The 17,943-nt window shown below is 40.6% G+C and overlaps 2 gene segments (V, D, J or C); both read left to right on the forward strand.

Moving 5' to 3' along the window:
* Positions 1-2,042: 2,042 nt before the first annotated feature.
* On the forward strand, positions 2,043-2,549 carry LOC102550377 (T-cell receptor alpha chain V region PHDS58-like). The segment is given in 2 exon segments: positions 2,043-2,091; positions 2,212-2,549. Coding segments are annotated over 2 exon segments (384 nt in total).
* Positions 2,550-10,463: 7,914 nt separating this feature from the next.
* Positions 10,464-10,973, forward strand: LOC134482051 (T cell receptor alpha variable 9-1-like). The segment is given in 2 exon segments: positions 10,464-10,509; positions 10,639-10,973. Coding segments are annotated over 2 exon segments (381 nt in total).
* Positions 10,974-17,943: the final 6,970 nt, after the last annotated feature.

Here is a 17,943-nt window from a genome sequence, read left to right on the forward strand (position 1 = left end):
TGTTATGGCCTCACTACTTCAATCATAGATTTATCTTATTCTAACTTTCTCAACTTTTACTTCTTGAATTTCATGATTCTCTCATTAAGTGTATAGATAGAGAGTATCACTCTTCTTGAGCAGGGAGCCTTTACTCAATGTAAAATGACTCCTTTATTTCACAGAACTACTTGTTTTTTTGCTTCAGACATCTTAAAGTTGAAGTGGGAAGAAAAAACTTCTCTTTCAGAAAAATGGCTTCATTGGTGCTACCTAAGGAGTCCATGGTTTATGCAATTTTTCTTTTACTCTTTTCTTCAGCCTTAAACTTTTCAAGCTCTCTCTCTCTCTCTCTCTCTCTCTCTCTCTCTCTCTCTCTCTCTGTGTGTGTGTGTGTGTGTGTGTGTGTGTGTGTAAGTACCTTCATCAGTCAGCCTACCTTCACCTACAGACTGCCAATTCTCCAGTCTATTGTTTCTTTGGTGGTGAATCATCCCATACAGCCCAGACCAAATGAAGATGACATTTTGCTGTCTCTTTTCAGTATTGAATTGTCATTATGGGTTATCTAAAGTCAGTGAATATTCACAATTCTGATTAAAACAGATAAGTTTGCGTCATTTTTAAGGCAAAGATTCACATTTTAGACTACTATTTTTCATTTGTCTTCCTCCTCACATCTTGACCAATTTCACCAAAGTAACTTTCTTATATTCCACCAGAACTTTCCTTGATTGTATGCTCAGGAAGGCTTCTAAAGGCCAGCCCATGGAGATTATCCTGAATATGTCTGCATAACTAATGGCTATGATAGGGTTACACACAGGGAGAGGGCATTGCATCTGACTTGTAAGAGCATATGTGGACTTCATTCTGTAAGAAGGGATATGCAAGCAAACACCGTTAATGAATTGTTTGTTCTGGGTTAAACAAGGTATGGGTGAGGAAGAATGGGGAAGAGGGTGGGAAAGAGAGGGAGAGAGAATTTGAATTGAGTAGAATTGCAAGACTATTGGCCTATTGGTCCTGGCATCTTCAAATTCTCTCTAGTAAAGTGAGAATTGGAGATACACACACACACACACACACACACACAAAGAGAGAGAGAGAGAAAGAGAGAGAGAGACAGAGCTCAGACACAGAAGAGAGAGAGATAGAGAGACAGACAGAGAAGAGACAGAGAGAAAGACAGAGATAGAGAGAGAAACTCAGAGATAGACACACACATACACAGGGACAGAGAAAGAGAGAGAGAGAGAGAGAGAGAGAGAGAGAGAGAGAGAGAGAGAGAGAGAGAGAGAGAGACATGGAAAGGAAATCTCAGATCAAAGAGCCATCTGGCCAGAATAAACTTCAAATTGATTTCTATTGTTCTGGTTCTCTATAAAAACTCTAATAAGAAAATAATGGGGAAGGCAGTTTTTTTTTCTGGCTGCCCAGATTGAACATAATACACTTTAAAGACTCAATTTCTGGGTTTTGACTGTATGACAGGCAGCACGATTGCTTACAGCTTCCTGCTTTTATACCCAAGTGATAATAGGCCCAAAATATAATGTTTTATCATATGTTTTTCTAAAGAAAATGACGTTTTTTTCATTAGGTTAAAATTCAACATAGCATAGATTCGTAAAATGAAGTGAGCTCTAGACAGAACACAGATTTGCTTCAAAGATTCAGTTTCCACTGCCCACCAGAGGGCGACATTGCACAGACTAGACACTCCATATATGAAGTGACCCCCAACCCCCAACCCCTCCTCTTTAAACTCAGTCCCTCCCTGAATCAGGCTGAGTTCCTAGAGTATCTGACAACTGAAGACAATCAGAGGCCAGAAAGAAGTTCCAAGAACCAGGACCACTTTTGCAGGTCTTTTATTTTATTTTATTTTTTTTAGTTTTATTTATTTATTTATTTTTTTTAGAATTTTAGAATTTTACCTAAAACAGGAAGGTGTCTAGTCAACCTTGTGACAAACTGTCTCCAATAACTGGGAACTGAATCCACTTTCCTGCGAGAGCCAAGCTTTTCCAGAAAGGCACCTGAGCTGTTTCCAGTGCTCAGCCATGCTCCTGGTCCTCATCTCACTCCTGGGGATACACTTTTTCCTGGGTGAGTCAAATATCCTGACAGTTGTAGATGCACACAACTGCTTTTCTCACTTAATTTTAGTAAGAATATTCTTCTTTATGAAGCCTGTATCACAATATGGATTTGTCATTGATTTTGCAGGAGGTGTCCAAACACAGACAGTTTCTCAGTCCGATGCCCATGTCACTGTCTTTGAAGGAGACTCCGTGGAGCTGAGATGCAAGTACTCTTATGGTGCAACCCCTTACCTTTTCTGGTACATCCAGCACCATGGCCATGGCCTCCAGTTTCTTCTCAAGTACTATACAGGAGACCCTGTGGTTCATGGTATGAACGGCTTTGAGGCTGAATTCAGCAAGAGCAACTCTTCCTTCCACCTGCGGAAAGCCTCTGTGCACTGGAGCGACTCGGCTGTGTACTTCTGTGCTCTGAGCGCACAGTGTCGGGGGCTGCAGGGGGAGCTGATCACAAACCCGTAAGATGCTGAGGAAGATTCTGCGGCTGAGCAACTCTCAATCATTCACGCTCATCATCCATGTAAGGACTAAGTAAACTCACTGGTCCTCCAAGTCGGACTTCTCTGGAATTATTTGGGTCTATCCTTGGAACCCTATGTGGGGTATATAAACATTAGGCCATGGCTCCCAGGAAAAGTGACATAGCAAGATAAAAAGCATTAAATAGCCCTTGAGACATGATTGCCTTCTTTTATTTATATATATATATATATATATTTTATTAACTTGAGTATTTCTTATATACATTTCAAGTGTTATTCCCTTTCCCGGTATCCGGGCAAACATCCCCCTCCCCCCTCCCCTTCCTTATGGGTGTTCCCCTCCCAACCCTCCCCCCATTGCCGCCCTCCCCCCACCAGTCTAGTTCACTGGGGGTCATGATTGCCTTCTTAATGTTTGTTTTGTAGGTTGCATTTTCTAATGACTGATTACGTCCATTAGACTTAAGATACAACTCAGTTGTGCATAACCAGTAGCTGTAGCGGGTGCTTACACGGTGTGCAGCAGAGGGAGAAGTATTGGCTTCTGTCAGCTCCACACCGAGTTCAGTGATAAGGAAGTTCACTGCTTGCACTCCACACCTCAAGAGCCTCAGAAGCACTCCCCAACTGTGATCTTTAGTTTAGTTCCCTTGACTCAGTGTAGAATCATCCTGAAGAGAATCGCAATAAGGAGTTTTCTGGATTAGGTTGTCTTGTGAGCATGTCTGTGGCAGATTACAATAATCACTGTGGGAAGACACAGTCTGCACATGGGAAGCACTATTCCCAGAGTTTGGGCCCTGCACACCGCATGAAATGCAGAAGAGTTAGTAGAGCATGGCATGCAAACATTCTATGCTCTTTGTTCCTGATTACGGGTGTGATGTGACAAGTTGGCTCAAGCTTCCGATGCTGTGACAGGCACCCAGTCCTTGGTATGGTGGACCGTGACCTTAATGATTAAGTCAAATAAGTCCTCTTCCTTCTAAATTATTTTCATCAAGCAGTTTTGTCACAGCCACAGGTAGGGAAGTAGGAAGCCATCCTTACTCCAGCAGACATAGGAGCACAGAGTTAAGAGACAGAAGGTAGGAAGGAGACCAGAGTCTGACCTCAGAAGATGAAATGATTTCAAGCAGCAAAGAGCAGATACTCTTTTGCAGGAAATGGGCATCTTCAAGGAAGGAGGGGGATATTTGGAGTTTATAAAGAATGTTGGGATAAGGAATCTTATACCATTGCAAGGGGCTATGTACAAGTCTTCTGTTTCTCATTTCTAGTATTTTCTGCTCATTTGAGACAGATAATCATTGGAAACAGACATTTTACAAAAATATTTCCTTTCCCAGGCTCACTGATAACTGCTGGAGCAAGGACAGCTGAGGTCTCACAAAGATTCTGTTTGTACAACTGAGGCACAGTATAATGTGTGAGCAGAGCAGTATTTGTTTCTCTGTAGGAAGTCAATGATAGAGTGACACCGGCTCTTTCATTTCAACTGAGACACCTGGTAGCTATTGGATGGCATTTCTGTAATTATGAATAGTAGTTGTGATAGGCTTATTTGCTCCTTGTACATTCTCTTACCTGGGAACGCCATCTCATGCCATTTCTAAGTTTCTTATGCAGTTAGTTTGGGACATGTGGTAGTCCACTGGAAAATGACTCAAGCGTGGAATGTATTTATGATCACAAATAAGGAAGTGGCCGTCCACAAAGCTTTAGACGGTTGTATTTGTCATTTGAACAAATTATAACAGTTTATCTATATATTTCTAAGTCAATAAAATTTCACTCAATGTAAAGTTTTAACTAACTTTAAAACCAATAAAATTGTCCTTGTTCTCATTTATCTGAACAATGTTATTCCCTTTCATTCTCTAACTACAAAACATAAACTTTATTAGTCAAGTTTTGTGTGTTTTTTAAAATGTATGCCAATAATAAAACATTGTAAACATGACTGTGCAGATTGTTGTTTTTGCTAAAATAATTTGGAGACATGAAAAATTAACTATAATTCATTTCAATATTTTTTTATTAACTTGAGTATTTCTTATTTACATTTCGAATGTTATTCCCTTTCCCGGTTTATGGGCCAACATCCCCCTAACGCCTCCCCCTTCCCTTCTTTATGGGTGTTCCCCTACCCACCCTCCCCCCATTGCCGCCCTCCCCCCAACAATCACGTTCACTGGGGGTTCACTCTTAGCAGGACCCAGGGCTTCCCCTTACACTGGTGCTCTTACTAGGATATTCATTGCTACCTATGAGGTCAGAGTCCAAGGTCAGTCCATGTATAGTCTTTAGGAAGTGGCTTAGTCCCTGGAAGCTCTGGTTGCTTGGCATTGTTGTACATATGGGGTCTCGAGCCCCTTCAAGCTTTCCAGTTCTTTCTCTGATTCCTTCAACGGGGGTCCCATTCTCAGTTCAGTGGTTTGCTGCTGGCATTCGCCTCTGTATTTGCTGTATTCTGGCTGTGTCTCTCAGGAGAGATCTACATCCGGCTCCTGTCTGCCTGAACTTCTTTGCTTGATCCATCTTGTCTAATTGGGTGGCTGTATATGTATGGGCCACATGTGGGGCAGGCTCTGAATGGGTGTTCCTTCAGTCTCTGTTTTAATCTTTGCCTCTCTATTCCCTGCCAGGGGTATTCTTGTTCCCCTTTTAAAGAAGGAGTGAAGCATTCACATTTTGATCATCCGTCTTGAGTTTCATTTGTTCTAGGCATCTAGGGTAATTCAAGCATTTGGGCTAATAGGCACTTATCAATGATTGCATACCATGTGTGTTTTTCTGTGATTGGGTTACCTCACTCAGGGTGATATTTTCCAGTTCCAACCATTTGCCTACGAATTTCATAAAGTCATTGTTTTTGATAGCTGAGTAATATTCCATTGTGTAGATGTACCACATTTTCTGTATCAATTTCTCTGTTGAAGGGCATCTGGGTTCTTTCCAGCTTCTGGCTATTATAAATAAGGCTGCGATGAACATAGTGGAGCACGTGTCTTTTTTATATGTTGGGGCATCTTGTGGGTATACGCCCAAGAGAGGTATAGCTGGGTCCTCAGGTAGTTCAATGTCCAATTTTCTGAGGAACCTCCAGACTGATTTCCAGAATGGTTATACCAGTCTGCAATCCCACCAACAATGGAGGAGTGTTCCTCTTTCTCCACATCCTCGCCAGCATTTGTTGTCACCTGAGTTTTTGATCTTAGCCATTCTCACTGGTGTGAGGTGAAATCTCAGGGTTGTTTTGATTTGCATTTCCCTTATGACTAAAGATGTTGAACATTTCTTTTTTTTTTTTTCTTTTTTTTTTTTTTTAATTAACTTGAGTATTTCTTATATACATTTCGAGTGTTATTCCCTTTCCCGGTTTCCGGGCAAACATCCCCCTCCCCCCTCCCCTTCCTTATGGGTGTTCCCCTCCCAACCCTCCCCCCATTGCCGCCCTCCCCCCACAGACTAGTTCACTGGGGGTTCAGTCTTAGCAGGACCCAGGGCTTCCCCTTCCACTGGTGCTCTTACTAGGATATTCATTGCTACCTATGGGGTCAGAGTCCAGGGTCAGTCCATGTATAGTCTTTAGGTAGTGGCTTAGTCCCTGGAAGCTCTGGTTGCTTGGCATTGTTGTACTTTTGGGGTCTCGAGCCCCTTCAAGCTCTTCCAGTTCTTTCTCTGATTCCTTCAATAGGGGACCTATTCTCAGTTCAGTGGTTTGCTGCTGGCATTCGCCTCTATATTTGCTGTATTCTGGCTGTGTCTCTCAGGAGCGATCTACATCCGGCTCCTGTCGGTCTGCACTTCTTTGCTTCATCCATCTTGTCCAATTGGGTGGCTGTATATGTATGGGCCACCTGTGGGGCAGGCTCTGAATGGGTGTTCCTTCAGTCTCTGTTTTAATCTTTGCCTCTCCCTTCCCTGCCAAGGGTAATCTTTTTCCTCATTTAAAGAAGGAGTGAAGCATTCACATTTTGATCATCCGTCTTGAGTTTCATTTGTTCTAGGGATCTAGGGTAATTCAAGCATTTGGGCTAATAGCCACTTATCAATGAGTGCATACCATGTATGTCTTTCTGTGATTGGGTTAGCACACTCAGGATGATATTTTCCAGTTCCAACCATTTGCCTACGAATTTCATAAAGCCGTTGTTTTTGATAGCTGAGTAATATTCCATTGTGTAGATGTACCACATTTTCTGTATCCATTCCTCTGTTGAAGGGCATCTGGGTTCTTTCCATTTTCTGGCTATTATAAATAAGGCTGCGATGAACATAGTGGAGCACGTGTCTCTTTTATATGTTGAGGCATCTTTTGGGTATATGCCCAAGAGAGGTATAGCTGGATCCTCAGGCAGTTCAATGTCCAATTTTCTGAGGAACCTCCAGACTGATTTCCAGAATGGTTTTACCAGTCTGCAATCCCACCAACAATGGAGGAGTGTTCCTCTTTCTCCACATCCTCGCCAGCATTTGTTGTCACCTGAGTTTTTGATCTTAGCCATTCTCACTGGTGTGAGGTGAAATCTCAGGGTTGTTTTGATTTGCATTTCCCTTATGACTAAAGATGTTGAACATTTCTTTAGGTGTTTCTCAGCCATTCGGCATTCCTCAGCTGTGAATTCTTTGTTTAGCTCTGAACCCCATTTTTTAATAGGGTTATTTGTCTCCCTGCGGTCTAACTTCTTGAGTTCTTTGTATATTTTGGATATGATGCCTCTATCTGTTGTAGGATTGTTAAAGATCTTTTCCCAATCTGTTGGTTGCCGTTTTGTCCTAACCACAGTGTCCTTTGCCTTACAGAAGCTTTGCAGTTTTATGAGATCCCATTTGTCGATTCTTGATCTTAGAGCATAAGACATTGGTGTTTTGTTCAGGAATTTTTTTCCAGTGCCCATGTGTTCCAGATGCTTCCCCACTTTTTCTTCTATTAGTTTGAGTGTATCTGGTTTGATGTGGAGGTCCTTGATCCACTTGGACTTAAGCTTTGTGCAGGGTGATAAGCATGGATCGATCTGCATTCTTCTACATGTTGACCTCCAGTTGAACCAGCACCATTTGCTGAAAATGCTATCTTTTTTCCATTGGATGGTTTTGGCTCCTTTGTCAAAAATCAAGTGTCCATACGTGTGTGGGTTCATTTCTGGGTCTTCAATTCTGTTTCATTGGTCTATCTGTCTGTCTCTGTACCAATACCATGCAGTTTTTATAACTATTGCTCTGTAACACTGCTTGAGTTCAGGGATAGTGATTCCCCCTGAAGTCCTTTTATTGTTGAGGATAGTTTTAGCTATCCTGGGTTTTTTTGTTATTCCAGATGAATTTGCAAATTGTTCTGTCTAACTCTTTGAAGAAATGGATTGGTATTTTGATGGGGATTGCATTGAATCTGTAGATCGCTTTTGGTAGAATGGCCATTTTTACTATATTAATCCTGCCAATCCATGAGCATGGGAGATCTTTCCATCTTCTGAGGTCTTCTTCAATTTCTTTCTTCAGAGTCTTGAAGTTCTTATTGTACAGATCTTTTACTTGCTTGGTTAAAGTCACACCGAGGTACTTTATATTATTTGGGTCTATTATGAAGGGTGTCGTTTCCGTAATTTCCTTCTCGGCTTGTTTCTCTTTTGTGTAGAGGAAGGCTACTGATTTATTTGAGTTAATTTTATACCCAGCCACTTTGCTGAAGTTGTTTATCAGCTTTCGTAGTTCTCTGGTGGAACTTTTGGGATCACTTAAATATACTATCATATCTGCAAATAGTGATATTTTGACTTCTTCTTTTCCGATCTGTATTCCCTTGATCTCCTTTTGTTGTCTGATTGCTCTGGCTAGAACTTCAAGAACTATATTGAATAAGTAGGGAGAGAGTGAGCAGCCTTGTCTAGTCCCTGATTTTAGTGGGATTGGTTCAACTTTCTCTACATTTAGTTTAATGTTAGGAACTGGTTTGCTGTATATGGCTTTTACTATGTTTAGGTATGGGCCTTGAATTCCTATTCTTTCCAGGACTTTTATCATGAAGGGGTGTTGAATTTTGTCAAATGCTTTCTCAGCATCTAATGAAATGATCATGTGGTTTTGTTCTTTCAGTTTGTTTATATAATGGATCATGCTGATGGTTTTCCGTATATTAAACCATCCCTGCATGCCTGGGATGAAGTCTACTTGATCATGGTGGATGATTGTTTTGATGTGCTCTTGGATTCGGTTTGCCAGAATTTTATTGAGTATTTTTGCGTCGATATTCAAAAGGGAAATTGGTCTGAAGTTCTCTTTCTTTGTTGGGTCTTTGTGTGGTTTAGGTATAAGAGTAATTGTGGCTTCATAGAAGGTATTCGGGAGTGCTCCATCTGTTTCAATTTTGTGGAATAGTTTGGATAGTATTGGTATGAGATCTTCTATGAAGGTCTGATAGAATTCTGCACTAAACCCGTCTGGACCTGGGCTCTTTTTGGTTGGGAGACCTTTAATGAATGCTTCTATTTCCTTAGGAGTTATGGGGTTGTTTAACTGGTTTATCTGTTCCTGATTTAAATGCGGTACCTGGTATCTGTCTAGGAAATTGTCCATTTCCTGCAGATTTTCAAGTTTTGTTGAATATAGGCTTTGATAGTAAGATCTGATGATTTTTTGAATTTCCTCTGAATCTGTAGTTATGTCTCCCTTTTCATTTCTGATTTTGTTAATTTGGACACACTCTCTGTGTCCTCTCGTTAGTCTGGCTAAGGGTTTATCTATCTTGTTGATTTTCTCAAAGAACCAACTTTTGGTTCTGTTGATTCTTTCTATGGTCCTTTTTGTTTCTACTTGGTTGATTTCAGCTCTGAGTTTGATTATTTCCTGCCTTCTACTCTTCCTGGGTGTATTTGCTTCTTTTTGTTCTAGAGCTTTTAGGTGTGCTGTCAAGCTGCTGACATATGCTCTCTCCTGTTTCTGTCTGCAGGCACTCAGAGCTATGAGTTTTCTTCTTAGCACAGCTTTCATTGTGTCCCATAAGTTTGGGTATGTTGTACCTTCATTTTCATTAAATTCTAAGAAGTCTTTAATTTCTTTCTTTTTTTTCTTCCTTGACCAGGTTATAGTTGAGTAGAGCATTGTTCAACTTCCACATATATGTGGGCGTTCTTCCCTTACTGTTATTGAAGACCAGCTTTAGGCCATGGTGGTCTGATAGCACACATGGGATTATTTCTATCTTTCTGTACCTGTTGATGCCCGTTTTTTGACCAATTATATGGTCAATTTTGGAGAAAGTACCATGAGGAGCTGAGAAGAATGTATATCCTTTTGCTTTAGGATAGAATGTTCTATAAATATCTGTTAAGTCCATTTGCTTCATGACTTCTCTAAGTCTGTCTATGTCTCTGTTTAATTTCTGTTTCCATGATCTGTCCATTGATGAGAGTGGGGTGTTGAAATCTCCTACTATTATTGTGTGAGGTGCAATGTGTGTTTTGAGCTTTAGTAAGGTTTCTTTTACATATGTAGGTGCCCTTGTATTTGGGGAATAGATATTTAGGTCATTTCAATATTTTTAACTGCTATGCATCATCCCAATTCAGGAATATGTTATAGGCCCTTTGATGGTCATTAAGGCACATGGTGCTGGCAGAAGCAGTGGCAGTCTAAGCTAGAGGTCAGGTTCACAAAGGTCAACAGGCCTCCCCCAGTCATGTTTCCAAGGTGGTGCTTCATCTCTCTGCACAGCTCAGTCTGAGAATATAGGTCAGCAGTCCTCTGGGTTAGCGTGAGTATGTGTGGGGGTGTGTCTATCCAGCACATACACATTTCCTGTTTTACTCTGAGCTTATATTTATTCTTTCCCTACAACCTAACCTTTCTTATCTTAAGAGATTAGTATTCACATACTCCAGTGGCTCAGAAAATGAACTGTTGTCCTGAACTGATGATTTTACTCTTCTTAGTGTTTGGTAAGTGGAATGGTACATTGAGTTTCTATCTTGTTTCATGATATTGATGTAAAATTTAACAACAGCTTCTTTTGTGAGGCAGAATACAGGTCATCATTGCCCTGAATCGTTACTAATTTCACTTTTTAGGAGGAAGCAATGGAGACTCGGTGACTCAGACAGAAGGCCAAGTGACACTCTCTGAAGGGGCTTCTCTGACTGTGAACTGTTCCTATGAAACCAAACAGTACCCAGCCCTGTTCTGGTATGTGCAGTATCCCGGAGAAGGGCCACAGCTCCTCCTTAGAGCCTCAAAGGCCAACGAGAAGGGAAGCAGCAGAGGTTTTGAAGCTACCTATGATAAAGAAACCACGTCTTTCCACTTGCAGAAAGCCTCAGTGCAATCGTCGGAATCGGCCGTGTACTACTGTGCTCTGAATGACACAGTGGCAGAAACCACAGGGGCAGCTGAGCACAAACTCTGAGAATCGGGGGGCTGGCTGCTGAGTGTGTCTGAGATCAACCATTTAGGGTCCATGGGCAGGTCTGCTATTGTTGATACCACACATGAACACATCCAAATTAACACTAGGAACACATTAGGAGAACAGTAAGAAAGCATGCCGCACTTTAGGATTAATCAGAGAGAATGAAGGCAGTCATACATCACAGTGATTTCCTTTTTTTGTTTTGTTTTGTAGTTGGGACTTTATGTAGCCCAGGCTTGCCTTGAACAACTTTTGAACCTGAGGTTGGTTCTGAACTCTTCCTTCTGTCTAAATCGACACTGGTCTGGAGTTGCATGCATGAACCACCATATTAGGCTGAATTTGTGATTTCTTAAATACAAAATCTCTTGTTGAATGAAACTGTGTGTTCATCATTGCCTATGGTCCTAACCCTCTGACCCTGACTCATGTCATTCACGGAGCTATCATCTTTAGAGACAGCCCTGGCTTATATGGCTATATGTGCTCCATTCTTCCTGCAATAAGAAAGGGTTATTTCATTTTTCCCCCTCTCAAAATCTGATAATTTACTTGTTATTTGTACAGATTTTTATATTTGACTGAATTTAAAAGTAGAAGGTTTCAGTGGAGATAGTCCCCGTCTTGTGGAAATAGGTTCCTGCCTTTCTTGTTTGGCTCCCATCATTCTGTTAGCCCAAAAATGTAGCATATTCTTCAGCCTCTTCCTCATGTGTGTGTTCTCTTTTTCCTTCCTCTGGTGTGTTCTCTTTTTCAGTGTAATACGTCAACAGTTGGGATACACATGGAGTCAAAGGATGCTGAGTGTTGGGTGCTTTGGTCCTGGGAGAAAGTGAATTAAGATGAAAAGATGAGTGTACTCAATTCTGTTCATAGGTCAAGTAAAGGGAACTGAATAAGGCACTGGGAAAGCTGGAAGACATTGCTGGGAGAAAGACACTTGGATTGTGGATTTAGGAGATAACAGAGGTTAAGAATTAGATAGAGTAGCATAGACAGCTACTCCAAAGAGATTCATAGACCTTGAACAAAATTAGGGATCAATGCATGGATATACACATGTTATGATTTTCTTCTTTTTTAAGAGTTATTTATTTCATGCATACAAATACACTGTCCATCTCTTCACCCACACCAGAAGAGGGCATCAGATTCCATTCCAGATAGTCGTGAGCCACCATATTGTTGCTGGGACTTGAACTCAGGACCTCTGGAAGAGCAGTCAGTGCTCTTACCCGCTGAGCCATCTCTCCAGCCCAGGATATACACATGTTAATAGAAGATGTATTCCTTCTTTCTGTAGTATAGTACAAAAATATCCATTTTAAATTACTCCAACTATACAAGCATATAAAGAATACCTCAGAAGATCAGTTTAAGTTATAAAGCTCTAGAAAGACGAAAAATCATATTGTATAAATATAGCATTAAAAAACAACCAAACAAAAGGAAATCCAGTGGTTTAACTTTTTAATTTGATCTAGAGTTTGTCTCCTTTTCACAAAGACTTATCCTTTTGTCTCACTAGAATATCTGGTCGGCCCTAAAGACTTCAAGTCCTGTACATTGGGTTTCCTGCATCTCTATTTGATAGAGTACATGTTCTTTTTTTTTTTAATCAGTCATATAATTTTTTAAAAAAGTAAGCAATCTTAATTATCAAAACAAACCAACAAAACAAAATAAACATCTCCTACCCAATCACTTCCTAGTTCACTCATGAGAAGCCCAAATGTTTTATTAACTTAAGTACTAGGTGTCACTGCAAACTCTAAGAAAAATACTTAGTGGATATCTCTTCATTCTTGCTTTGAAAATCACCCCCTTGACTATGTTTATAATTTCCATTTTTTTTTTGCTCAAATCTACTTCAGTGACATTTTCTCTAAGCACCATATATAGCAGGTTAACTCTTTGCATGCCATTCATGTTAGGGTAGAAATCTCAGCTTGCATCTGGGCACATGGGCCAACATGTTTCCACATGGAGAGATTTAATGAAAGAAGAAGACTAGAAGAGGAGAGGAATAGAGTCCACCCATGAGCATGTGGAGGGAAGGGGGAACAGAATGTGGGGGAGAAGGGACAAGGGGAAGAGGGCAAGAGAAAGGAGCAAGAGCAAGAGAAGAAAGAGGGGAGAGAGGAGGGAAGAGGCAACCCATTTATAGTTCATCAGGCAAACATAGCTGTTGACAGGTAAATGTGGGGGTGGAGCTTAGACAGAATTGCAACAATTCAGGCTTAGTCTTTTCCCCATGGACACATGTATGCTATCTGTCTGTCTGTCTGTCTGTCTGTCTGTCTGTCTACTTACCTACCTACCACAGTTCTGCAGGGTGGAATTCCAAGATCAAGATATTGACTAGTTTTCTCTAAGGTCCACCACTTGACTTGTATGCAGATGACCCCTCCTCCCTAAGTCCTCACACGCTTTTGCTCTGAGGATGCTCATCTATTCTTACGTGAGCATCAGTCTCACTTAATTAGAGTTGGCCTCATTTGCTTTGATCATTTTGAAAGTGCCTGTCTTTGAATGCAGACACATTCTGAACTTCTTAGGGTGTCAGCTTCAAGGTAAACATGCTGGAGAGGGTGCACCTCAGGGTTTACCTGACCTGACATTAGATAAATACTAAATGTATGAAGAACGTAAACTCCTTCTTGACCAGTGCCCTTGAGATTTCTGGTGACACAGAAATCATATATACCCTGGATGATGAGGCTTCTCCCCTTTTGCGTAAATGCTGTTTTAGAGAAACAAGAAATATTCAGTCACAAAAAAAAATCTCTTCAGAAGTCATGATTCAAACCATAAAGGTTAAAGCTAAATGGACCAGTGATAAAAATTAAAAGTGTTTATTCAATTCAAGTGTTTTTTCCTCTGTGGTTAGCATATAAGAATATGTGATTCTCTTAATTTTAGTTTTATCCCTTTCTGAAGCTAATTCTTCATTTTAATTGATATTTTATCTTTGCTCATTCTCCCACTTTCTAATTATCTTCTGTGTGAACATTAATTCTGCTTTATTTTAACTTTTACATATTTTTCTCAGATTTTATCTTCTTAGGAGCTATATTAGTTGAGTAATTTGCACTGCTCCTTTACCACCACAGTTATGAAGCCTCTGAGAATTTTATTTTGGTGGTCGTAGTGGGGTAATGTGAGGGAGATGGCTGTGGTCCCTTTCTTATACAATCCAGGACCATCTGTCCATGAGTGACATTACTCACAATTCACTGGTCCCTTCCACACCAATCATTAATAAAAAAAATCCCATAGTCATGCCCACAGCAAAATCTAATGGAGGCAAGTCCTCAGATGACATTCTCTGTTCCGAGATGGTGCTAGCTTGTCTCAAGTTGACAAAAACTATCCAGCAAAGTTCACCCCTTGACAACTTGACACACAAATGCATCACTGTTACATGGTAAACTTTCTGCCCCCCAATATCTGATGCAAATGTGAGAATATAAAACACAGTAAAACTTTTAAAGTCACACAGTCTTTAAAAATTGTAAACATTTTAAAAGTTCAGTCTCTTCAAAAATATCCAACCTGGGCTGAAGAAATAGCTCAAATGTTAAAAGCTAAGACTCACACAAACAAAAGAAAAGATAAAATATCCAAAGTCTGTTTAAACGCCCAAAGTCTCTCGATTGTACTTCTTATTTTAAGAGGGAAGAAGCAGGGCAGAGTTGCCATTAGATAAATGCAAATCCAAACTCCAACAGTGCAAATAGCTCAGGGTTCAGGGTCTGGGACTCACTTTTAATCTTCTGGGCTCCATAGGGCTTGGGTAGGCTTACCTCTTCAGTTCTACCATCTGCAGCATAAGCAGCTTAACTCATGGCTTCAGTCTGGCTACAATCCACACCTGCCAATGTTCTTGGTAGTTATTTCATGGTCCTAGGATCTTCAGTGTCATATGCTGTCTACTACATCTGAGGCTACACCATCACTAATGGCCTCTCTTCAGGCCGATTCTGATCCTGCTACACAGCATCAAGTCCTAATAACTTTCTCATATCCCTTTCACATTTTCAAAATCAATTCAGGTTGGAAACACACAATTGCCAAGCTCTGCTGCACTTTTATGTACAGAATCTATGTCATGACCTTGAGAAAATACTTCCCAGAAGAGAGTGAGTCAGCCATGTTGTTTTATTATTAAGAACAGTAGATTTTCAGCTCTATATAACTAGCATCAATTGTCCCTGCAAAGTGAAGAAATTTTCACTTCTACAGATACTTAATTCAAATATATAACACAAATCATCCTGTTTCCATCTTTATTACCCTCTATTTCTTCCCCAACCCTTCCATCCACTCCGTCACATCTCCTTGCCCTGGCTTTACCCTACACTGAGGCATTGACCCTTCACAGGGCCAAGAGCCTCTCCTCTCACTGATTCCGAATAGACCATCCTCTCTTACACATGTGGCTGGAGCCATGTTCCCTCCATGTGTACTCTTTGGTTAGTTGTTTTGTCTCTGGGAGCTCTGGGGAGTCTGGTTGGTTGATATTTTTGTTCACCCTATGGGGTTGGGAAACCTTTCAGCTCCTTTTGTCCTTTCTCTAACTCCTCCATTAGGGACTCCATTCTCAGTTCAATGGTTGGATGCAAGCACCTATCTCTGTATTTGTCGGGCTCTAGCAGAGCCTTTCAGGAGAAAGCACTATCAGTCTCCTGTCAGCATGCACTTCTTGGCATCCACAATATTGTCTGGGTTTGGTGACAGTATATGGGATGGATCCCTGGGTGAGGCTGTCTCTGGATGACATGTCCCTCAGTCTGTGCCCCACACTTTGTCTCTATATTTCTGCCTGTGAATATTTCGTTCTCCCTTCTAAGAAGGACTGAAGCACCCACTCTTTTGTCTTCCAACTTCTTGAGCTTCATGTGCTCTGTGAATTGTATCTTGGCTATTCCCAGCTTTTGGGCTAATATCCACTTATCAGTGTGTTCTATTATGATTGGGTTTCCTCACTCAGGATGATATTTTCTAGTTCCATCCATTTAGCTATGAATTTTATGAAGGCAGTGTTTTTAATAGCTGGATAGAACTCCATTGTGTAAATGTACGACATTTTCTCTATCTATTCCTCAGTGGAAGGACATCTGGGTTCTTTCTAGCTTTTGGATATTATAAATAAGGCTGATGTGAACACAGTGGAGCATGTGTATAGCTGGGTCCTCAGGTTGTACCATGTCCAATTTCTGAAGAACATCAAGACTGACTTCCAGAATGGTTGTAACACATTACTATTTTTAAAAATCAATCTCAGGATTCTAAATACCAGCTGTATATCCAATAGAGTTCAGAGTGCATCAGGTTGGCTGATAAATTGTCCTTTCAATGCATGAATAAGAAGTAATAAAAATAATATGGAAATCATGATCTCTGCCATCATAATCAGAGTCTCTACCAACTTCCCATTTTATCTGCTGGCTATATGGAGTTTGGAATTTTACTGTTCTTAGGTAAAATATCTCAACTTTCACAGACCAAGAAAGTATTTTAGTTCCACAGATATCCAATATTTTCACAGAGAGTGCAGGAAAAAATATGCAGATAAGAAGAAAACTAGGAAAATAAGATACATAAGTAGAAAGAGGTATAGAGGACATTAGTGTGTATGACCGGTAATATATGGCCTGATCAATCTCTATGCAGGGATTTTTGTCTGACTTGAACTTGCACAGGTCTTAGGCATCTATCACAACCATCACAGGTTCATATGTACAACTGCATTGCTGTGTCTGGATAGACTTTGTAGTCACCCACCAACTCCACTCTTAAATTTTTTCCATTTTCTCTTCTGCAAAATATTCTGAGAGGTCCCATTTTGAGGTGGTCATTTTGCAGCCTCTTATATCTGTATCTTGACTGGTTATGGGTCTCTGTGTTAATTTCCATTGACTTCAAATAAAAGCTTCTCTTATGAAATTTAAGAAAGCTTTTACGAATTGATTTAATACTATATCCAGTTATCAGATTAGCATTAGTAGGTTCCCCTTTGCTTCAGGTATGTATATCATCTCACAGATCAAGCCTTAAATCCAATCAGAAGATGAGCGGTTATCTCCATTATATCCTTGCCTCTGTTAAGCCAGTGTCCATGGCTTGCCAGGCCCGTTGCTATTACTGCACTCAGAACTCACAGCTGGCTAAGACTTACTCTTGTGGTAGGGTGAATAGCATCTTCCATCGCTATGAGAGATGACCAGTAGGGATGAAGCTTCCAAGTGAGTACAAGCTCAAGCTTTTCGTGTTCATTCATAAGTTAAAGGTGCGGAATCTCTGTAATAAGTTCTTACCGTCAAGTGCTGTAGTGTAACTAAGATCATTGGCGTTAGACTGTAATGTTTGAGGAGTAGGGTCTATGGGATCTCACTGGCCATCAATTCCAAAGAGGTAACCTATTGTTTGCACTGGACTCATTTGTTAGCCTATCATTCCTAGTAGGTGTATAGTTTCCTGGTTATAGGATGACTTCATTAAAACTCTTTTTATATCTGTGATTGCACATCTTTTAGGAAGCTTCTAGAGGCTTCCATGTGACTTTCCTGAAAACTCTTCAGGGTTGGTTCTCCTTCCCCTTATGCAATAACATAAAAGGATAAAAGGAAATAGCAAAACAGAAACCAATTCTTAATTGGCTCTTTGGAGTCAGTTTCTTTTTGTACAACGCCTGCAGCGGACCCAGGCAATGTTTGGATGTCCCAAGAATTACTCTTAAGGAAACAATTAAAGCATCAGGAGATTAGAGCAGAACGAGATGTTTTTTAGGCAGAAGGAAACAGTGTTGGGAATGTAGAGCTGAAAGGTTTTCTTTCAGTCTTTGTGGAAACACACTATTGTAAAGTTTGGGAGAGAAATGAGTGACCAATGCAGCCAGGACTCATGTTTAGAGGCTTGGCTCCCATGCTAGAGGAAATGCCAGCAATGACATGCCTATCACTGC

The sequence above is a fragment of the Rattus norvegicus genome, chromosome 15, assembly GCF_036323735.1.
Source record: "Rattus norvegicus strain BN/NHsdMcwi chromosome 15, GRCr8, whole genome shotgun sequence".
Taxonomy (NCBI): domain Eukaryota; kingdom Metazoa; phylum Chordata; class Mammalia; order Rodentia; family Muridae; genus Rattus; species Rattus norvegicus.